The sequence below is a fragment of the Hyperoodon ampullatus genome (genome assembly GCF_949752795.1).
Source record: "Hyperoodon ampullatus genome assembly, chromosome: X".
NCBI lineage: Eukaryota > Metazoa > Chordata > Mammalia > Artiodactyla > Ziphiidae > Hyperoodon > Hyperoodon ampullatus.
Window position 1 is genome coordinate 72,393,523 of NC_136913.1, and position 24,059 is coordinate 72,417,581.

Below are 24,059 nucleotides of genomic sequence, written 5' to 3' on the forward strand. Positions count from 1 at the left end.
GGGCAGCATAATTCTTAAGAGCTTAAGTAACTTGCCAAGATTTAGATAGTAAGTTCCACAACTTGGGTTCGAAACCAGGTCTGTGCAACTCCTAAGCTTATGTTTTTACCATTATGCCACACTGCCTTATTAATAAAAGTCAAGGTGGATGGACCCTGCCCTACAGAATAGAAAATGTAGCAAAGATACTTAAGCATTTTTCAAGGTATACTGTATTAACTTCTTAGGCCACTAGTTCAGTTAGTAAGTCCACACTCTGGAGCAGTCGATCATAATTATTAAGTAATACCTATGAATTTATTTTATAGTCTACATGCTATTATTTTTCCATTATGTGAAATAAAATGACTGTACTAAGAACATAGGGTATTGAAATTTTTTCAGATATTAGCATACTTCAAAAGTTCTATCTTTTGGATAGGGAGTAAGGTCTAATCCGGTATTTTTAAAATAGGTTTTAAATATTGTAAGAATCGACATGCTTCAAATAATCACCTCAGAGCTTTATTGAAATTATTTTTCAGGTACACTGGAGAACATCCATTGCTGGCATCCATTTTAATATGTTTTTTATTGATACCCGACATTAGATACTGAGTGGAAATCTTATTTCATTAGTGAATACCAACTGTGTGTAAGAAATCAGAAGTGATGCCTTTTGGAAGGCAGGCCTAGATAAATTGTTCTGTGATGCTGACTTATGTACTAGAGGGAGGCTTGAAGGGGGAAAAACAGTGAACACAATTTCTTTTATTAGTGTTGAGTCTTCCTTTTACCCTATATTTCTGGAGTCTTGATCTAAATCAGAATCATGCCTAGTTTAACAGGAAATTGCTTAACTAGTGCATGCAGCTTCCCGTATTCTGTCCAGAAAATATTGAAAAATATGTCAGAAATGAAGTGCAGACATGATCACTGTTATTCAATAACATTTGGAATCCTATGGCCAATGTTTCTTCTAGTTCTTGAACAATTCCACTTATGTGTAAGCCAAAGAGACCTCTTCCCTCTGGATGTCTTTGGTCAATTTCAGTAGGCCTCCTTCTGAGTCTAAAGAATCAAGCTCTTAAAATAGTCATTCCCTGGAAAGCTTTTCATTTGGCCTTGTTGAATGAATAATCTTTAGGAATTATTCTGGTACCTGGATAAACACTGGAACACTTTGTTCTTAGAGCCAGTAATTTTCCTGCATTCATTTCCTCAAGTTATATCTAAAACTAAGGTCACTTTTGGCTTTACATCAAGCATGAAATAGGTAAAAAGGAACATGTTAGTTAGGGGCCTAAGATTTATAATGGTAGGAAGTTATTTTTATAAATAATGTAATTATAAATTTTATTGCAAGATACAGCCTGAATTACCCAGTACTCCAGATCACCCTTATCCTTTACTTTCTCCATAGCATTTATCGATTGTAATATACCATATAATATATGTATTGTGTTTATCTCCTGCCTCTTCTCCACTAGAATGTCAGCTCCATGAGAGCAAGGATCTTTGTTTTGTTCCCTGATGGGTCTGGCATATAGTAATTGCTCAATAAATATTTGTGGACTGAGTGAATATCATAATCTATATCTCACTTCATCCCTCCAAACTATATTCACTTCTAACTGGTAATTATTGCTATATTCCATATGAAGTAGATAGTTAACAAATTGGTAAAAATAATACTCTACCATCTACCATGAGAAAATAATTTTAGGAATTATATCCTAAAAATGTATGAATAATTTGGAGTGCTTGAGTTTTTAATAAATTTAAATGAAACCAATAGTGTTCCTCAGATGCCCCCCAAACTTTATCAGGAAATAGAGAGTGGGAAGCTTTCAATTAAAAATACCTTTTTGATATATCTTTCTCAGATGGGAAAGCTGACAACCATGCCAGCAGCTCTAATATGTGCATCTATAAGTGTGTATGCGGCCAAAGAAGAGGAGTCCAGAAAACATTTAGTGAAACCAGAGCAGGTAACTTGCCTACAAAAGTTTGAATTTTGTATAACAGAAATATGATGTAAAAGCTGTGAGGTTGGTTTGTTTGTTAGCTCTATTCATCAAAAATGTCTTTGAAGTATTTGTTAGGCACGTTTTTTAAGTTGTGAGAAATAGTTACAAGGTGTCTCAAAGTAAACACTATTATATTTAACCCAAACATCTAAAATCCTAACCCCAATGAAAAACAATTGGTGATTTTTCTTAACGAATAATCAATGAGTAGTACAGGGTTTTAGTTCTTCCAAGCAGTCTGACTTTTCTTTCTTAAAAAGTTTATACAGGTACACCTGATATTTGGAAGCCTGAGTTTAAGAAATTCATTAAGATCTCAGTTTTGAAAGTAATCTTAGATGTTTTCTAGTTCAGTCTTCACTGTGGTACCGTAGTCCCCTCTATAATAGGTACGCTAACTGGCTGTTTTCTTCTACATGAATAAAACTCTGGATAAAGGAACCTAAGGCAGTCCATTCCATTTTCTGGCAGCTCTCATTCAATTTAAGGTCCTTTCTTACGTCAAGCACAAACCTGTCTCATAATTATAAGGTCTACCCATTGGCCCTGTATCTCGCATTGGTGCCATACAGAACAATTCTCATCTCTCTTCCACAAAACAGCTCTTCAGATGTCAGTTACACTTTAAGTAGTTTTGCTTCCTGGATAAGTGTATTAGTAGTTTAACCATTCCTCATATGTCATAGCTTTGAGTTCCTTCACTTTCATGATCATTCTCTGCCAAACATATTCAGGATGGTTAGTGTTTTCTTCGGGTGTATGTATTTTGACTACTGCAGGATAGAGTCAGACTCTGACTTCTCTTGTTCTAGATAATATATTTCTGTTAAAGCTGCCTAAGATCACATTTGTTTTTATATTTATTTTTGTTTTGAGTCATCACAATCAACCTTGCTTATAATCAGCCTTTGAGCATGATATAGTGATTGTGCAGTTCTCTAAAATTCATTAAACTTTTTTACATGGGCCACTGGTAAGCTATGTCTGTACTTAGGCATATAGACTTTTTGGACTTAGTTACAGGTACATTTATGTCTTTTTAACTTTTATCTTGTTGATCTAATCTATCATGCCAGTGTATTGGTATCTCATTGTAGTAACTGATTCTATTCACCATTGTACTTTTCATCTTTTCTAGCCTCAAGTTATTCTTGAATTTATCTACATGCTTAGAAATATATACTCAAGTCAAACAGGCCTGAAACTGAATCCTGACCCCACCACTGAGTAGTTGGATGGCATTGGACAGAATTCTTAACAGTGGCATAAATATTCTGTGTATGAATATACCATTTTCAAATGTACAATTTTCATAAATTTTTGGAAATTTAACATATTTCCAATTATTTTGCTAATGTAATCAATGCTTTGTCAAAACACCTTGTACATAAATCTTTATGTACATCTATAACTGTTTCCTTAGAATAAATTTCTAGAAATGGAATTGTAAGTCAGAAGGCATGAAAAATATCAATGTATTGCCAAACTGCCATACATAAAGGTGGTATTTATTCATTTATTAAACAAAAAAAATATTTCCTGAGCTTCTCTTATATATGTTTGAGTCATATACGAAGCACTGGGTAAAGTTTTATTAATTTTCATTAGCAGTCTAGAATAGATTCACTCTCCTGTATACTCGCTGACTCTCAGTATTTTTTCTCCTTTTTATTAATCTTAGAGAGATGATGTTTTTAAGCCTACCTTGACACTCCTATCTTTGGAAAGCTCAAAATCTAGATTGGATAATAAGTAACTAGCATTTGTCCCTAATAGCTGAATTTACATATTTCTGAATTTTAAAATAAATTTTTGCTCTTTACTATATTATGGAATAAACGGGATTTCTTGGTATTTATTGTATTCCCCAGTACATTTTAAATAGAATTCAATTGAATTACTTATTAAATAAAGTTGCCAGCTGAGTGCTAGGGACTATTCCTATAATCAGGATTCAATCCTTGAGAAACTTAGAATTGCTGAAGGAATGAAAATGTGATTGCACGAACTATTCCCAGGTACTTTTATTGTGTAAAGTGAGTTATGCCTTTGTTTAAATCTATTTACAATAAGTCTGTACTAAGCCAAAATGCCTTATGAATGAGGTGTTCTGGTTAATTGACTCTTCTGGTAAACTTGTGGCTAATGAGAAGATCCTTTTTCAGTTAAACTCTCGTTAAACATCTTTTTCAACTGTATCAATATACTCCTGTCTTATTAATTATGATGTAATGAATGTAATTAAATCTCTCTATTAGAAAACTCTGCAGAGCTGTGGGGTGACCCTTTTCTTAAACCATAAAATTCTCAGTATTCAGACTGTAAAATGACTGGAGGTTGGGCTGTGTGTATACAGTCAGCCATAGACATTACCGGATGTTTCTTTTTAAAGTATTTCTATAATGTGAGTTTGACTTATTTTCTTGTCATTTGCTTGTTTTTGGCAAAAAATAACAGAGAAGAAATATTGATTTAAGAGCTCTAGTTACTTTCATTCAATTTAATTTAACTGTTGTTTTATAGTTTACTAAATCTAATCTTAATTTCTAATTGAATACAAACAAGTTGTATTTATGCAATACAATAAATGGCATTTAAGCCCAGGGCCTCCAATCCAGGATGAGAATATTCATTTAAAGTGTACAGCTTGATGTTTTGACATACGTATACATTGTGAAATGATCACCACAATCAAGCTAATTAACATATCTGTCACCTCATATAATTACCATTTTATTGTGTATGTGTGTGTATGTGGTGAGAACACTTAAGATCCACCCTCTTAGAAAAGTTTAAGTATACAATACAACACTATTAACCATAGTCACCATGATATACATTAGATCTCTGGAACTTACTCTTCTTGCATAACTGAAGCTTTGTACTCTTTGGCCAACACCTCCCCATTTTCCCCTCTACCTTACCCCACACCGGTAACCAGTATTCTTCTCTCTGCTTTTGAGTCTATTTTAGATTATACATATAAGTGAGATCATACAGTATTTCTCTTCTGAGTCTGCCTTATTTCACTTAGTATAATGTCCTCCAGGTTCAACCAAGTTGTCAAAAATGGGAGGATATCCTTTTTATTCTATTGTATGTATGTGTATGCATGTGTGTATACACACACATGCACACATATATGTATATACATTTTTAAACCATGAAATTTGCAGTATTCAGTATTAACACGCACACACATATAAACACATACATACACACATAATATTTTCTTTATCCATTCATCTGTTGATGGACATTTAGGTTGTTTCCATATCTTCGCTATTTGAATAATGCTGCAATGAACATGGGAGGTGCAAGTATCTCTTCAAGATCCAGATTTCATTTTCTTTGGATATAGTCCCAGAAGTGGGATTACTGGATCATATGGTAGTTCTATTTTTGAGTTTTTGAGGAACCTCCATACTGTTTTCCATAATAGCTATACCAATTTACATTCCTACCAACAGTGTTTAAGGGTTCTCTTTTCTCCACATCCTTGCCAACACTTGTTATCTCTTGACTTTTTGCCATCCAACAGTTGTGAGGTGATATATCATTATGGTTTTGATTTGCACTCCCCTGATGATTAGTGATGCTGAGCACCTTTTCATATACCTGTTGGCCATTTTTATGTCTTCTTTTGAGAAATATCTATTACTTTTCTTTGCCAACTTTTTAGTCAGTTATTTTTTTTGCTGTTGAGTTGTATGAGTTCCTTATATGTTTTGGATGTTAACCCTTATCAGATACATGGTTTGCAAATATTTTCTACCATTCTTTAGGTTGCCTTTGTTAATTGTTTTTTTTTGCTGTACAGAAGCTTTTTAGTTTGATGTTGTCCCCCTTGTTTATTTTTGCTTTTGTTGTCTGTGCTTTTGGGGTTATTGCTAAGACCAATGTCAAGAAGTTTTTACACTGTGCTTTCTTTTAGTAGTTTTACATTTAAGTCTTTAATCTATATTGAGTTGATATTTTATATGGTGTGAGATGCAAAATTAGGATCCAATTTCATTCTTCTGCATCTAGATACCCAGTTCTCCCAGCACCATTTATTGAAATGACTATCCTTTCCCTACTGTGTTCTTGGCACCCTTGTCAAAGATCAGTTGGCCATAAATGCATGGGTTTATTTGTCTGTAATCTGTTCTGTTACATTGGTCTATGTGTGTTTTTATGCCAATACAATACTGTTTGGATTACTGTAACTTTGTAATATATTTTGAAATCAGGATGTGTGATACCTCCAGCTTTGTTCGTGCTGAAGACTTGCTTTGGCTATTCAGAGTCATTTTGTTTCCATATAAAATTTAGGATTTTTCTTCTTTTTCTGTAAAGAATGCTATTGGGAGTTTAATAGGAATTGCATTTAACGTGTAGATCACTTTGAGTAGCATGGACATTTTAATAATATTAATTCTTCCAATCCATGAACATGGGGTGTCTTTCCATTTTTCTGTCTTTAATTTCCTTCATCAGTTTTTAATAATTTTCAGTGTACAAGTCTTTCACCTCTGGTTGAGTTTATTCTTAACTGTTTCATTCTTTTTATTGCTATTGGAAATGGAATTGTTTTCTTAATTTTTTTCAGATAGTTCATTGTTAGTGTATAGAAACACAACTGATTTGTTGTATGTCGATTTTATATCTTGCAGCTTTAGTGAATTTGTTTATTAATTCTAATAGTTTGTGGTTGTCGTTAGAGTTTTCTACATATATGATTGTGTCTTCGGCAGATATTTAACTTCTTCCTTTCTGATTTGAATTCCTTATATTTCTTTTTCTTGTCTAGTTGCTCTGGCTAGGACTTCCAATACTATGTTTTGGTTTTTTTTGCTTGCTTCTTTGTTTTTTTTTCAAAATTTCAAAGATTTTAAAGCTAATTGGTACTTGATTTTTTTAATTAGTTTCTGATTTATAACAAAGTGAATCAGTCGTACATATACATCTGTTCCCACATCCCTTCCCTCATACATCTCCCTCCCTCCCACCCTCCCCGTCCCACCCCTCCAGGCGGTCACAAAGCACCGAGCTGATCTCCCTGTGCTCTGCGGCTGCTTCCCACTATCTATCTACCTTACGTTTGGTAGTGTATATATGTCCATGCCTCTCTTTCGCTTTGTCACAGCTTACCCTTCCCCCTCCCCATATCCTCAAGTCCCTTCTCAAGTAGGTCTGTGTCTTTATTCCCGTTTTACCCCTAGGTTCTTCATGACATTTTTTTTTTAATTCCATATATATGTGTTAGCATACGGTATTTGTCTTTCTCTTTCTGACTTACTTCACTCTGTATGACAGACTCTAGGTCTATCCACTTCATTACAAATAGCTCAGTTTCGTTTCTTTTTATGGCTGAGTAATATTCCATTGTATATATGTGCCACATCTTCTTTATCCATTCATCCGATGATGGACACTTAGGTTGTTTCCAGCTCTGGGCTATTGTGAATAGAGCTGCAATGAACATTTTGGTACATGTCTCTTTTTCAATTATGGTTTTCTCAGGGTATATGCCTAGAGTGGGATTGCTGGGTCATATGGTAGTTCTATTTGTAGTTTTTTAAGGAACCTCCATACTGTTCTCCATAGTGGCTGTACCAATTCACATTCCCACCAGCAGTGCAAGAGAGTTCCCTTTTCTCCACACCCTCTCCAGCATTTATTGTTTCTAGATTTCTTGATGATGGCCATTCTGACTGGTGTGAGATGATATCTCATTGTAGTTTTGATTTGCATTTCTCTAATGATTAATGATGTTGAGCATTCTTTCATGTGTTTGTTGCCAGTCTGTATATCTTCTTTGGAGAAATGCCTATTTAAGTCTTCTGCCCATTTTTGGATTGGGTTGTTTGTTTTTTTGCTATTGAGCTGCATGAGCTCTTTATAAATTTTGAAGATTAATCCTTTGTCAGTTGCTTCATTTGCAAATATTTTCTCCCATTCTGAGGGTTGTCTTTTGGTCTTGTTTATGGTTTCCTTTGCTGTGCAAAAGCTTTGAAGTTTCATTAGGTCCCATTTGTTTATCTTTGTTTTTATTTCCATTTCTCTAGGAGGTGGGTCCAAAAGGATCTTGCTGTGATTTATGTCATAGAGTGTTCTACCTATGTTTTCCTCTAAGAGTTTGATAGTTTCTGGCCTTACATTTAGGTCTCTAATCCATTTTGAGCTTATTTTTGTGTATGGTGTTAGGGAATGATCTAATCTCAAACTTTTACATGTCCCTGTCCAGTTTTCCCAGCACCACTTATTGAAGAGACTGTCCTTTCTCCACTGTACATTCCTGCCTCCTTTATCAAAGATAAGTTGGCCATATGTGCATGGGTTTATCTCTGGGCTTTCTATCCTGATCCACTGATCTGTCTTTCTGTTTTTATGCCAGTACCACACTGTCTTAATTACTGTAGCTTTGTAGTATAGTCTGAAGTCAGGGAGCCTGATTCCTCCAGCTCCGTTTTTCGTTCTCAAGATTGCTTTGGCTATTCAGGGTCTTTTGTTTTTCCAAACAAATTTTGAAATTTTTTGTTCTAGTTCTGTGAAAAATGCCAGTGGTAGTTTGATAGGGATTGCATTGAATCTGTAGATTGCTTTGGGTAGTAGAGTCATTTTCACAATATTGATTCTTCCAATCCACGAGCATGGTATATCTCTCCATCTATTTGTATCATCTTTAATTTCTTTCATCAGTGTCTTATAATTTTCTGCATACAGGTCTTTTGTCTCCTTAGGTAGGTTTATTCCTAGATATTTTATTCTTTTTGTTGCAATGGTAAATGGGAGTGTTTTCTTGATTTCATTTTCAGATTTTTCATCATTAGTGTACAGGAATGCCAGAGATTTCTGTACATTAATTTTGTATCCTGCTACTTTACCAAATTCATTGATTAGCTCTAGTAGTTTTTCGGTAGCATCTTTAGGATTCTCTATGTATAGTATCATGTCATCTGCAAACAGTGACAGCTTTACTTCTTCTTTTCCAATTTGGATTCCTTTTATTTCCTTTTCTTCTCTGATTGCTGTGGCTAAAACTTCCAAAACTATGTTGAATAAGAGTGGTGAGAGTGGGCAGCCTTGTCTTGTTCCTGATCTTAGTGGAAATGGTTTCAGTTTTTCACCATTGAGGACAATGTTGGCTGTGGATTTGTCATATATGGCCTTTATTATGCTGAGGAAAGTTCCCTCTATGCCTACTTTCTGCAGGGTTTTTATCATAAATGGGTGTTGAATTTTGTCGAAAGCTTTCTCTGCATCTATTGAGATGATCATATGGTTTTTCTCCTTCAACTTGTTAATATGGTGTATCACATTGATTGATTTGCATATATTGAAGAATCCTTGCATTCCTGGAATAAACCCCACTTGATCATGGTGTATGATCCTTTTAATGTGCTGTTGGATTCTGTTTGCTAGTATTTTGTTGAGGATTTTTGCATCTATGTTCATCAGTGATATTGGCCTGTAGTTTTCTTTCTTTGTGACATCCTTGCCTGGTTTTGGTATCAAGGTGATGGTGGCCTCGTAGAGTGAGTTTGGGAGTGTTCCTTCCTCTGATATTGTTTGGAAGAGTTTGAGAAGGATGGGTGTTAGCTCTTCTCTAAATGTTTGATAGAATTCGCCTGTGAAGCCATCTGGTCCTGGGCTTTTGTTTGATGGAAGATTTTTAATCACAGTTTCAATTTCAGTGCTTGTGATTGGTCTATTCATATTTTCTATTTCTTCCTGAGTCAGTCTTGGCAGGTTGTGCATTTCTAAGAATTTGTCCATTTATTCCAGGTTGTCCATTTTATTGGCATAGAGTTGCTTATAGTAATCTCTCATGATCTTTTGTATTTCTGCAGTGTCAGTTGTTACTTCTCCTTTTTCATTTCTAATTCTATTGATTTGAGTCTTCTCCCTTCTTTTCTTGATGAGTCTGGCTAATGGTTTGTCTATTTTGTTTATCTTCTCAAAGAACCAGCTTTTAGTTTGGTTGATCTTTGCTATCGTTTCCTTCATTTCTTTTTCATTTATTTCTGATCTGATCTTTATGATTTCTTTCCTTCTGCTAACTTTGGGGGTTTTTTGTTCTTCTTTCTCTAATTGCTTTAGGTGCAGGGTCAGGTTGTTTACTTGAAATGTTTCCTGTTTCTTAAGGTGGGATTGTATTGCTATAAACTTCCCCCTTAGAACTGCTTTTGCTGCGTCCCATAGGTTTTGGGTCGCCGTGTCTCCATTGTCATTTGTTTCTAGGTATTTTTTAATTTCCTCTTTGATTTCTTCAGTGATCACTTCGTTATTGAGTAGTGTATTGTTTAGTCTCCATGTGTTTGTATTTTTTACAGATCTTTTCCTGTAATTGATGTCTAGTCTCATAGCATTGTGGTCGGAAAAGATACTTGATACAATTTCAATTTTCTTAAATTTACCAAGGCTTGATTTGTGACCCAAGATATGATCTATCCTGGAGAATGTTCCATGAGCACTTGAGAAAAATGTGTATTCTGTTGTTTCTGGATGGAATGTCCTATAAATATCAACTAAGTCCATCTTGTTTAATGTATCATTTAAAGCTTGTGTTTCCTTATTTATTTTCATTTTGGATGATCTGTCCATTGTTAAAAGTGGGGTGTTAAAGTCCCCTACTATGATTGTGTTACTGTCGATTTCCCCTTTTATGGCTGTTAGTATTTGCCTTATGTATTGAGGTGCTCCTATGTTGGGTGCATAAATATTTACAATTGTTATATCTTCTTCTTGGATCGATCCCTTTATCGTTATGTAGTGTCCTTCTTTGTCTCTTCTAATAGTCTTTATTTTAAAGTCTATTTTGTCTGATATAAGAATTGCTACTCCAGCTTTCTTTTGATTTCCATTTGCATGGAATATCTTTTTCCATCCCCTTACTTTCAATCTGTATGTGTCTCTAGGTCTGAAGTGCGTCTCTTGTAGACAGCATATATATGGGTCTTGTTTTTGTATCCATTCAGCCACTCTGTGTCTTTTGGTGGGAGCATTTAGTCCATTTACATTTAAGGTAATTATTGATATGTATGTTCCTATTCCCATTTCCTTAATTGCTTTGGGTTCGTTATTGTAGGTATATTCCTTCTGTTGTGTTTCTTGCCTAGAGAAGTTCCTTTAGCATTTGTTGTAAAGCTGGTTTGGTGGTGCTGAACTCTCTCAGCTTTTGCTTGTCTGTAAAGGTTTTAATTTCTCCATCAAATCTGAATGAGTTCCTTGCTGGGTAGAGTAATCTTGGTTGCAGGTTTCTCTCCTTCATCACTTTAATTATGTCCTGCCACTCCCTTCTGGCTTGTAGAGTTTCTGCTGAGAGATCAGCTGTTAACCTGATGGGGATTCCCTTGTGTGTTATTTGTTGTTTTTCCCTTGCTGCTTTTAATATGATTTCTTTGTGTTTAATTTTTGACAGTTTGATTAATATGTGTCTTGGTGTATTTCTCCTTGGATTTATTCTGTATGGGACTCTCTGTGCCTCCTGGACTTGATTAACTATTTCCTTTCCCATATTAGGGAAGTTTTCAACTATAATCTCTTCAAATATTTTCTCATTCCCTTTCTTTTTCTCTTCTTCTTCTGGAACCCCTATAATTCGAATGTTGGTGCATTTAATGTTGTCCCAGAGGTCTCTGAGACTGTCCTCTGTTCTTTTCATTCTTTTTTCTTCATTTTGCTCTGCAGTAGTTATTTCCACTATTTTATCTTCCACCTCACTTATCCGTTCTTCTGCCTCAGTTATTCTGCTATTGATCCCATCTAGAGTATTTTTCATTTCATTTATTGTGTTTTTAATCGATGCTTGATTCATCTTTAGTTCTTCTAGGTCCTTGTTAACTGTTTCTTGCATTTTGTCTATTGTATTTCCAAGACTATGGATCTTGGAAATAGAATCTTGGATCAGCTTAACTATCATTATTCTGAATTCTTTTTCAGGTAGACTGCCTATTACCTCTTCATTTGTTAGGTCTGGTAGGTTTTTATCTTGCTCCTTCACCTGCTGTGTGTTTTTCTGTCTTCTCATTTTGCTTATGTTACTGTGTTTGGGGTCTCCTTTTTGCAGGCTGCAGATTCGTAGTTCCCGTTGTTTTTGGTGTCTGTCCCCAGTGGCTAAGGTTGTTTCAGTAGGTTGTGTAGGCTTCCTGGTCGGGGGGACTAATGCCTGTGTTCTGGTGGTTGAGGCTGGATCTTGTCTTTCTGGTGGGCAGGTCCACGTCTGGTGGTGTGTTTTGGGGTGCCTATGGCCTTATTATGTTTTTAGGTAGCCTCTCTGCTAATGGGTGGGGTTGTGTTCCTGCCTTGCTAGTTGCTTGGCATAGGGTGACCAGCACTGTAGCTTGCTGGTCGTTGACTGAAGCTGGGTGCTGGTGTTGAGATGGAGATCTCTGGGAGATTTTCGCTGCTTGATATTATGTGGAGCTGGGAGGTCTCTTGTGGACCCGTGTCCTGAAGTTGGCTCTCCCACTTCAGAGGCACAGCACTGACTCCTGGCTGCAGCACCAAGAGCCTTTCATCCACCCGGCTCAGAATAACAGGGAGAAAAAGTAGAAAGAAAGAATTAGTAGAAGAAAGAAAGAGAGAGGGAAAGAAAGGAAGAAGGGAAGAAAGGAAGGAAGGAAGAAAGAAAGAAAGGAGGGAGGGAGGGAGGAAGGATGGAAAGAAAGAAGGAAAGAAAGGAGTGAGGGAGGGAGGAATGAAAGCAAAAGGAAGAGTGAATGGAAGAAGGGAGGGAGGGAGGAAGAAAAGAAAGAAAGAAAGACAGGAGGGTGGGAGGGAGGAAGGAAAGAAAAAGAAAGTGGAAAGAAGGGTGGGAGGGAGGGAGGGAGGAAAGAAAAAGAAAGAAGGAAAGGAGGAGCGGAGGGAGGGAGGGAGGAAGGGAAGGTAGGAAAAAAAGAAAGAGCAGGTAAAGTAAAATAGAATAAAGTATGAAATATAATAGCGTTATTAAAATTAAAAAGTAATTATTGAAAAAAAACACGGACCGATAGAACCCTGGGACATATGGTGGAAGCAAAGCTATACAGAGAGAATCTTACACAGAAGATTACACATACACATTCACAAAAAGAGAGCAGGGGGAAAAATCAAAAATCTTGCTCTCCAAGTCCACCTCCTCAATTTGGGATAATTCGTTGTAAAAAGAGGAAAAGGGCGAGAAGTCTGAAATCTTGCTAAATCCACCTCCTTAATTTGGGATAATTCGTTGTAAAAAGAGGAAAAAGGGGGGAAAGTCTTAAATCTTGTCCTCAGAGTCCACTTCCTCAATTTGGGATGATTCGCTGTCCATTCATGCACTCCACAGACGCAGGGCACATCAAATGGACCGTGGAGCTTTAATCCGCTGCCTCCGAGGCTGCACAGAGAGATTTCCCTGTCTCTGCTCTCACAACTCCCGTGTCTCAGCCTTGGACCTGGCCCCACTTCTGCGCGTAGGTCGCCGGAGGGCGTCCGTTCTTCGCTCAGACAGGATGGGTTTAAAGGAGCCGCTGATTCGGGGGCTCTGGCTCACTCAGGCAGAGGGGAGGGAGGGGCGCGCAGTGTGGGGCGGGCCTGCGGCGGCAGAGGCCAGCGTGATGTTGCAGCAGCCCGTGGCGCTCCGTGCACTTTCCCGGGAAAGCCGTCCCCCGGTCCCGGGACCCCGGCAGTGGCGGGGTGCACAGGACCCCGGAAGGCGGGTCGGACAGTGACCCGCGCTCGCACACAGGCCCCGCGGCGGTGGCGGCGGCGGCGGCAGCGGCGCGGCGGCGGCGGCGGCAGCCCCAGCGGCGTCCCACGCCCGTCTCCGAGGTCCGCGCCTTACCCGCTGCTCGCGCCTGTCTCTGGCGCTTCCCCAAGCAGCCCTCTTAATGCCCTCTCCTCGCGCACCAGGAAACAAAAGGGAAAAAGTCTCTTGCCTCTTCGGTAGCTCCAGACCCTTTCCCCGGACTCCCTCCGGGCTAGCCGTGGTGCACTAACCCCTTCAGGCTCTCTTCCTGCCGCCAGCCCCAGTCCTCTCCCTGCGCTCCGACTGAAAGCCGATACCCGAGCCTCAGCTCCCAGCCCCGCCCGCCCCGGCGGCCCAGCAGACAAGCCTCTCGGGCTGGTGTGTGCCTGAGGGCACCGATCCTCTGTGCCAGAATCTCTCCGCTTTGCCCTCCACACCCCTGTTGCTGTGCTCTCCTCCACTACTCCGAAGCTTTCCCCCTCCGCCACCTGCAGTCTCCGCCCACGAAGGGGCTTGTAATGTATAGAAACCTTCCCTCCTTCACGGCTCCCTCCCTCTGGTGCAGGTCCCATCCCTATCCTATTGTCTCTGTTTATTCTTTTTTTCTTTTGCCCTACCCAGGTATGTGGGGAGTTTCTTGCCTTTTGGGGGGTCTGAGGTCTTCTGTCAGCGTTCAGTAGGTGTTCTGTAGGAGTTGTTCCACGTGTAGATGAATTTCTGATGTATCTGTGGGGAGGAAGGTGATCTCCGCGTCTTACTCTTCCGCCATCTTCCAAAGTCTCTCCAATACTATGTTAAATGGAAGTTTCAGATGTGGACACCCTTGACTTGTACTGGATTTAGAGAATAAGTTTTCAGTTTTTCCAATTGATTTTGATGTTAGCTCTGGGCTTTTCATATATGATGTTTATTGAGTTAGGTTCCTTCTATACCTATTTTGTTGAGAGCTTTTTCTCATGAATGGATTTTTAATTTTGTAAAATGCTTTTTCTGTATCTATTGAGGTGATCACAAATGTGGTTTTCATCTTTTATTCTGTTAATGTGGTGTGTCACATTGATACACATATGGTGAATCATCCTTGCATCTGAGGGATACAGTCCACTTGTTCCTGTTGTATAATCCTGTTAATATGCTGTTGAATTTAGTTTGCTATTACTTTATTGAGGACTTTTGCATCTGTGTTCATTAGGGATATTGGCTTGTAGTTTTCTTTTCCTGTAGTGCCTTTGTCTCGCTTTAATATCAGAGTGACACCATCAAATGAATTTGGAAGTGTTCCCTCTTCTATTTTTTGGGAGAGTTTAAGAAGAACTGGTATTCTTCGAATGTTTAATTCACCCATGAAGCCATCTGACCTTGGGTTCTTCTTTGTTGAGGGGTTTTTGATTACTGATTCAATCTCCTTGTTGGTTATTGGTCTGTTCAGGCTTTCTATTTCTTCTTGATTCAGTCTTGGTAAGTTGTTAGTTTCTAGGAAGTTATCAATTTCTTCTAAGTTATCCAATCGTTGGCATATACTTATTCATAATAATCCTTTATTATCCTTTTTGTTTCTGAGGCATCCACTGTAATGTCTTATCTTTCATTTCTAATTTTATTTATTTGAATCTATTCTTTTTTTAATTAGTCTGTATAAGAGTTTGTCAATTTTGTTTACCATTTTAATAAATACTTTTATCATAAACCTTTCAAGTGTGCTTGAATGCCCATATCTAAGAAGGAAAATACTTTAAAGCACTGGTTCTTAACCATTTTGACCCCTTTGAGAATCTGACGAAAACTTCGGATGCTCTTCCTAGAAAAGTACATATCCAAAATTTTGCTTACAGTAGACCACAAATAACAAGCCTGTTCTTTAAACTGTTAATCTAATTTATACTAGGGTATAAATGAAGAATCAGTAGGTTTTGATTAGGATAGAAGAGAGAACAAGAACACTAAATGACTCATAAAGTTTGGAATTGAGGAGCATAAAGAATAGAGAGGATGGGGACATAATGGACAAATGTTATCTACTTTAACACCCATGCATCCACATGCATTCTTCCTTGAGGAGTTGGGGAACTTCCTTACTTGCTGTGTGCCTGCTTTTTATGCATGTAGTGCACCTTTAATATAAAATTGAACCTCTGACCTTCTAACTACACATAGTTGCCAATGTGGGGAATTTAAACTTCAAGTATTAGTCTGGAAAGATAAACACTTTAATCCTGGTACAGGTAGCAAAGGGTCATTTATCTAATGGTAAAAACAAGACTTTTGTGACCCATTACTGTTAAGGTTTTACCAAACCTACACTGTTTCATGTTTGTTGCTGGTAGAAGATCACATCTGAAGCTATTAATAATCTAGTTCCCTTGCTGTTGATTTGTAAACTTGATTCTCCCCAAATATGTCTTTACCAAACCTTATAGAAAGGTACTATACCCTGAACATAAAGTAAGAAAAAAAAATGAAGGAAATAAGTCCTTACCTCATTAAATTTTTCATAATTCTTTTATGTTTTATATTTGTATTTATTAAATATGGATTAGAACCAAAAGACTGTTTAATCAGTTTATGAAAGGTATAAAAATAATAACATGATGAGCAACCATATACCTACCTACCACCCAGTTTAAAGGAAAAACAAAATAAAATCCCCTGGTTCTCATCCCATTCCCTATCCATTCAGAGATAACCACTACCCTACCCTGAATTTTGATTATTGTTCCCTTTCTTAATTTTTTAACTTCACCTTATATGTCTGTATTACTAAACAATGTTTTCGGTTTTGTAAGTTTTTGAGCTATATATTGATAGAAATATACCTGCATATAATTTTCTATATTTTACCTTTTTTGATCTACAAATACTTTTTTATGCTCAAATTCCTGAAATCCATCCAGATTTTTCCATGTAGCTGTGATTTATATATGTCCCCTAATTTATAGTATTTCATTTTGTGGATATATCCCAGTTTAATTATCCATTCTACTGCTGACAGACATTTGAGGTGTTTCCAGATTTTTGCAATTAAAAAGTTGCTGTGAACATTATTGTACATATCTCTAGGTACACAATTACAATCATTTCTCTAAATATACCTAGGAGTGGAACCACTGAGTCATACAATATGTATCATTTTCATATTTGCTATAGTATGCCAAATTGTTTTTCAAAGTATATGTACCAATTTACATTCCCATAAGCAGTACATAGATGTTGAGGTTGCTCCGCATTCTTGCCAGCACTTGATATTGTCAGACTTTAATTTGCCAAACAGTTGAAGTTGAAATGTTATCTCGTTGTGGTTTTCATTTGCATTTCCATGTTATTAATGAAGTTGAACATCATTTTATATATTAGTCATTTTAGTGGTTATGTATAGGTATAGCATTGTACATTTAACTTGTATTTTTCTAATGACTAATTATGTTGAGCATCTTTTCCTGTGTTTATTTGCTATTCTTCTTTGGTGAAGAGTCTGTTAAAATGTTTGGCCCATTTTTATTAGGTTGTTTGTTTTGTTATTATTGAGCTTTGAAAGCTTTTTATATATTCTGGATTTTCAGCCCTATATCAGGTATGTGTTTTGCAAATATTTTCTCCCAAACTGTGGCTTATCTCTTCCTTCTGTATTACTTTTTCATTGCTTCTGTAACAAACTACCATAAAATTAGTGATTTTAAACAGCAAAATTTTATTATAGTTTCTGTTAAATTAGAATTCTAACATATGTACACTGGGCTAAAGTCAAGATGTTGGCAGGGTTGCATTTCTTTCTGAAGGCTGTTGAGAAAATCCATTTCCTTCATTTTATCATCTTGTAGAGACTGGCCCACTTTCCTTGGTTGGTGGTCCAATTCCTCCATTTTCAAAGCCAGGAAAAGTAGTGTAAGTCATTCTCGTGTCACATCACTCTGACTATGCTTCTGTAGTCACATCTTCTCCTGGCATTACCATTCCACCTCCCTCTTCTACTTTTAATGTCTTATGATTACTTTGAACCCACCCAGATAATCCAAGAAAATCTTCCTATCTTAAGGTCACCTGATTAATGTTAATTACATATGAAACCTTAACTCCACTTTGCCATTGTAACATAACATATTCATGGCTTCCATAGATTAAGACATAAATGTCTTTGGGTGGGGAATCATTGTTCTGCACACATTACCTCCTTTTAAAAGTGTCTTTTGAGGAACAGAAAATTTTAATTTTATAAATTCAAATTTATCCATTTTTGAATTTATGGATTATTATTTTGCTGTCATGTCTAAGACATTTTTGCCTAACAAAAAGTCACAAGCATTTATTCATGTTTTAGTTGTTTTTCTTTTCTTACAATTAGTTGGGTTTTAGTATATTTAGAGTTGTGCAATCATTACTGCTAATTTTATTTTTTTTTAATTTTATTGGAGTATGATTGATTTACCATGTTGTGTTAATTTCAAGTGTACAGCAAAGTGAATCAATTATACATATACATATATCCACTCTTTTTTAGATTCCTTTCCCATATAGGCCATTACAGACTATTGAGTAGAGTTCTCTGTGCTGTGCAGTAGGTCCTTATTGGTTACCTACTTTACATACAGTAGCGTGTATATGTCAATCCCAATCTCCCAATTTATCCCTCCCCCACCCCTTGCCCACTGGTAACCATAAAATTGTTTTCTACATCTGTAACTCTATTTCTGTTTTGTAGATAAGTTCATTTATACCTTTTTATAGATTCCACATATAAGTGATATCATATGATACTTGTCTTTCTTTGTCTGACTTACTTCTCTCAGTATGAAATCTCCAGGTCCATCCATGTTGTTGCAAATGTGGTTGCAAATTTTGTTCTTTTTAATGGCTGACTAATATTCCATTGTATATATGTACCACATCTTCTTTATCCATTCCTCTGTTGATTGACATTTAGGTTGCTTCCATGTTCTGGCTATTGTAAATAGTGCTGCAATGAACATTGGGGTGCAGGTATCGTTTCAAATTATGTTTTTCTTCAGATATACACCCAGGAGTGAGGTCACTGGATCATATGGTAGCTCTATTTTAGTTTTTTAAAGAGCCTCCCGACTGTTCCCCAGAGTGTCTATACCAATTTACATTCCCACCAATAGTGTAGGATGGTTCCCTTTACTCCACACCCTCTCCAGCATTTATTGTTTGTAGGTTTTATGATGATGGCCATTCTAACCACTGTGAGGTGATACCTCATTGTAGTTTTCATTTCCATTTCTCTAATAATTAGTGATGTTGAACATTTTTTCATGTGCATTTTAGCCATATGTATCTCTTCTTTGGAAAGATATCGATTTATATCTTCCACCCATTTTTTGATAGGGTGTTTGTCTTTTTGATATTGAGCTCCATGAACTGTTTGTATATTTTGGAGATTAATCCCTTGTTGGTTGCTTCATTTGCAAATATTTTCTCCCATTCTGAGGGTTGCCTTTTTGTTTTGTTTATGCTTTCCTTTGCTATGCAAAAGGTTTTAAGTTTAATTAGGTCCCATTTGTTCACTTTTGTTTTTATTTTCATTACTCTAGGAGGTGGAACCAAAATGATACTGCTGCGATTTATGTCAGAGTGTTCTGCCTATATTTTTCTCTAGGAGTTTTATAGTATCTGGCCTTACATTTAGGTCTTTAATACATTTTGAGTTTATTTTTGTGTATGGTATTAGGGAGCATTCTTATTTCATTTGTTTACATGTAGCTGTCCAGTCTTCCCAGCACCACTTATTGAAGAGGCTGTCTTTCCTCCATTGTGTATTCTTGCCTCCTTTGTCATAGATTAGGTGATGATAGGTGCGTGGGTTTATCTCGCAGCTTTCTATCCTGTTCCACTGATCTATACTTCTGTTTTTATGCCAGTACCATACTGTCTTGATTACTGTAGTTTTGTAGTATAGTCTGAAGTCAGGGAGCCTGATTCCTCCAGCTATGTCTGTTTTCCTCAGGATTGCTTTGGCTATTCGGGGTCTTTTTTGTTTCCATACAAATTGTAAATTTTTTTGTTCTAGTTCCGTGAAAAATGCCCTTGGTAATTTGATTGGGATTGCATTGAATCTGTACATTGCTTTGGGTAGTATAGTCATTTCCCAATATTGATTCTTCCATTCCAGGAACATGGTCTACCTCTCCATCAGTTTGTGTTATCTTTTATTTCTTTCACCAGTATCTTATAGTTTTCTAAGTACAGGTCTTTTGCCTCCTTAGGTAGGTTTATTCCTAGATATTTTTTTGTGTGTGTGGTATGCGGGCCTCGCACTGTTGTGGCCTCTCCCATTGCGGAGCACAGGCTCTGGATGCACAGGCCCAGCGGCCATGGCTCATGGGCCCACCCGCTCCATGGCACGTGGGATCCTCCTGGACCAGGGCACGAACCCGTGTCGCCTGCATCGGCAGTCAGACTCTCAACCACTGTGCCACCAGGGAAGCCCATATTCCTAGGTATTTTATTTTTTCTGATGCAATGGTAAATGTGATTGTTTCCTTAATTTCTCTTTCTGAACTTTCATTGTTAGTGTGTAAGAATGCAAGAGATTTCTGTATATTAATTTTGTATCCTGCAACTTTACCACATTCACTGATGAACTCTAGTAGTTTTCTGGTAGCATCTTTAGGGTTTTCTATGTACAAAATCCTATCATCTCCAGAAGTAGTTTTACTTCTTTTCCAATTCAGATTCTTTTTATTTGTTTTTCTTCTCTGATTGCCATGGCTAGGACTTCCAAAACTATGTTGAATGAAAGCGAGAGTGCACATCCTCTCTTGTTCCTGATCTTAGAGGAAATGCTTTCAGTTTTTCACCATTGAGAATGATGTTTGCTGTGGGTTTGTCATGTATGACCTTTATTATATTGAGGTAGGTTCCCTCTATGCCCACTTTCTGGAGAGTTTTTATCATAAATGGGTGTTAAATATTGTCAAAAGCTTTTTCTGCATCTATTGAGTTGATCATATGTATTTTCTTCTTCAATTTGTTAATAGGGTGCATCACATTGATTGATTTGTGTGTGTTGAAGAATCCTTGCATCCCTGGGATAAATCCCACTTGATCATGGTGTATAATCTTTTTAATGTGTGGTTGGTTTTGGTTTGGTAGTATTTTCTTGAGGATTTTTGCATCTATGTTCATCAGTGATATTGGCCTGTAATTTTCTTTTTTTGTGTTACCATTGTTGGTTTTGGTATCACGGTGGTGGTGGCCTTGTAGAATGAGCTTGGGTATGTTCCTTCCTCCAATTTTTTGGAAGAGTTTCAGAGGAGTGGGTGTTAAATCTTCTCTAGATGTTTGATAGAATTCACCTGTGAAGCCATCAGGTCCTGGACATTTGTTTGTTGGAAGATACTTAATCACAGTTTCAATTTCAGTACTTGGGATTGGTCTTTTCATATTTTCAATTTCTTCCTTGTTCAGTCTTGGAAGATTGTACCTTTCTAAGAATTTGTCCATTTCTTCTAAGTTGTCCATTTTATTGGCATATAGTTGCTTGTAGTAGTCTCATGGCCCTTTGTGTTTCTGTGCTGTCACTTGTAACTTCTCCTTTTCATTTCTAATTTTTTTGATTTGAGTCCTCTCTCTTTTTTTCTTGATTAGTCTGGCTAAAGCTTTATCAATTTTGTGTATCTCCTCAAAGAACAAGCCTTTAGTTTCATTGATCTTTGTTTTCTTCATCTCTATTTCATTTATTTCTCCTCTGATCTTTATTATTTCTTTCCTTCTACTAACTTCAGGTTTTGTAACTTCTCCTTCCTTTAGTTGCTTTAGGTGTAAGGACAGATTGTTTATTTGAGATTTTTGTTTATCTTGTTTCTTGAGATAAGATTGTATTGCTATAAACTTCCCTCTTAGAACTGCTTTTGCTGCATCCCATAAGGTTTTGGGTCGTCATGTTTTCATTGTCATTTTTTTCTAGGTATTTTTTTATTTCCTCTTTGCTTTCTTCAGTCATCCATTGGTTATTTAGTAAGATATTCTTTAGCCTCCATGTGTTTACATTTTTTACAGTTTTTCCTGTAATTGATTTCTAATCTCATAGTGTTGTGGTCAGAAAAGATGCTTGATATGATTTCAGTTTTCTTAAATTTACCAAGGCTCAATTTGTGACCCATGATGTGATCTATCCTGGAGAACATTCCTGTGCACTTGGGAAGAAAGTGTATTCTGCTGCTTTTGAATGGAATGTCTTATAAATATCAGTTAAGTCTATCTGGTCTAATGTGTCATTTAAGGCTTGTGTTTCCTTATTTATTTTCTGTCTGGATGATCTGTCCATTCATGTAAGTGGGGTGCTAAAGTCCCCCACTATTATTGTTTTACTGTCGATTTCCCCTTTTATGGCTGTTATCCTTTGCCCTATATATTGAGGTGCTCCTATGTTGGGTGCATATATATTTACAATTGTTATATCTTCTTCTTGGATTGATCCCTTGATCATTATGTAGTGTCCTTCCTTGTCCCTTGTAATAGTCTTTGTTTTAAAGTCTGTATTTTCTGATACGAGTATTGCTACCCTAGCTTTCTTTTGATTTCCATTTGCATGGAATATCTTTTTCCATCCGCTCGCTTTCAGTCTGTATGTGTCCCTAGGTTTGAAGTGGGTGTCTTGTAGACAGCCTATATACAGGGATTGTTTATGTATCCATTCATCCAGTCTGTGTCTTTGGGTTGAAGCTTTTAATCCATTTACATTTAAGGTAATTATGGATATGTATGTTCCTACTGCCATTTTTTTAATTGTTTTGGGTTTGGGTTTTTTTGGTCTTTTTTCTTCCCTTTCTCTTTTGTTCTCTTCTCTTGCGGTTTGATGACCATCTTTAGTGTTGTGTACTTATCTTTTTTGTGTGTATATCTATTGTAGTTTTCTGGTTTACATTTCCCATGAGGTTTTGATAACACAACCTATATAGAGAAGGTTGTTTTAAGTTGGTGGTCTCTTAATTTCAAATACAATTCCCATTTCCTGCATTTGTATTCTCTTCTCACAGTTGCTCATTTTGATATCATATTTGTGTAAGGATGATTTCCTCCTTTTACTGTATGGTTGCCTTTACCAGTGAGCTTTCCCATTTGTAATCCCTGTTTCTAGTTGTGGCCTCTTTTTTTTTCCCTCTGCCTAGAGAAGTTCCTTTTGCATTTGTTGTATAGCTGGTTTGGTGGTGCTGAACTCTCTTAGCTTTTGCTTGTCTGTAAAGCTTTTGATTTCTCCTTCAAAACTGACCAAGAGCCTTGCTGGGTAGAATATTCTTGGTTGTAGGTTTTTCCCTTTCATCACTTGAAATATATCCTGCCCCTCCCTTCTGGCCTACAGAGTTTCTGCTGAAACATCAGCTGATAACCTTGTGGGGATTCCCTTGTGTGTTATTTTTTGCTTTTTCCTTGCTGCTTTTAATATTTTTCTTTGTATTTAATTTTTGTTATTTTGAGTAATATGTGCCTCGTTATGGTCCTCCTTGGGTTTATCCGGTATGTGACTCTGCATTTCCTGGACTTGGGTGACTATTTCCTTTCCCATGTTAGGGAAGTTTTTGACTATAATCTCTTCAAATATTTTCTCTGGCCCTTTTTCTTCTTCTGGGGCCCCTATAATTCGAACATTGGTGCATTTAATGTTGTCCCAGAGGTCTCTAAGACTGTCCTCATTTCCTTTTGTTCTTTTTTCTTTATTCTGTTCTGTGGCAGTGATTTCCACCATTGTGCCTTCCAGCGCCCTTTCCCTTCTTTTGCCTCAGTTATTCTGATATTGATTCCTTCTACTGTATTTTTCATTTCAGTAATTGTATTTTTCATTTCTGTTTGTTTGTTCTTTAGTTCTTCTATGTCTTTCTTAAACATTTTTTGTATCTTCTTAATCTGTGCCTTCATTCTTTTTCTGAGATCTTGGATCATCTTTAGTATCATTACTCTGAATTCCTTTTTAGATAGATTGCCTATTACCTCTCCATTTAGTTGTTCTTGTCGGTTTTTATCTTGCTCCTTTATCTGCAGCATATTTGTCATCTCATTTTGTCAAACTTACTGTGTTGTGGTCTCCTTTCTGCAGGCTGCAGGATTGTAATTCCTGTTGCTTCTATTGTCTGCCCCCTAGTGGGTGAGCTTGGTCCTGAGGCTTGTGCTTTTATCCCCTTGATAGGTGATTTGACTGGTGGTGTGGTGACCGGAGCCTGCCCTGGATATTGAGAAGGCCTCCCCTTTGTTCTGTGGTTGTCACTGCCCTGTCAGGGGCAGGGTCTGCTCCCTAATTGTTGGAGTAGATGTCTCCAGATCTTAGCTGTGTTTCTCATCTGCGGTGCAAAGTGGGTGGGATTGGAGCACTCCCACTGGGAGAGAAGCCAATGTGTATTCCTTCTCTG

At 37.1% G+C, this 24,059-nt stretch overlaps 1 protein-coding gene across 2 annotated transcripts in view; it reads left to right on the plus strand.

Moving 5' to 3' along the window:
- Positions 1–1,865: 1,865 nt before the first annotated feature.
- Positions 1,866–24,059, plus strand: part of APOOL (apolipoprotein O like) — a gene marked incomplete at both ends in the record, with an annotated part of 79,656 nt that continues 57,462 nt past the window's right edge. For both annotated transcript variants that reach the window (XM_079727034.1, XM_079727035.1), the window contains one exon: positions 1,866–1,970. In XM_079727034.1, the coding sequence (XP_079583160.1) occupies positions 1,866–1,970 (105 nt within the window). The remainder of the gene's footprint in view (positions 1,971–24,059) is intronic.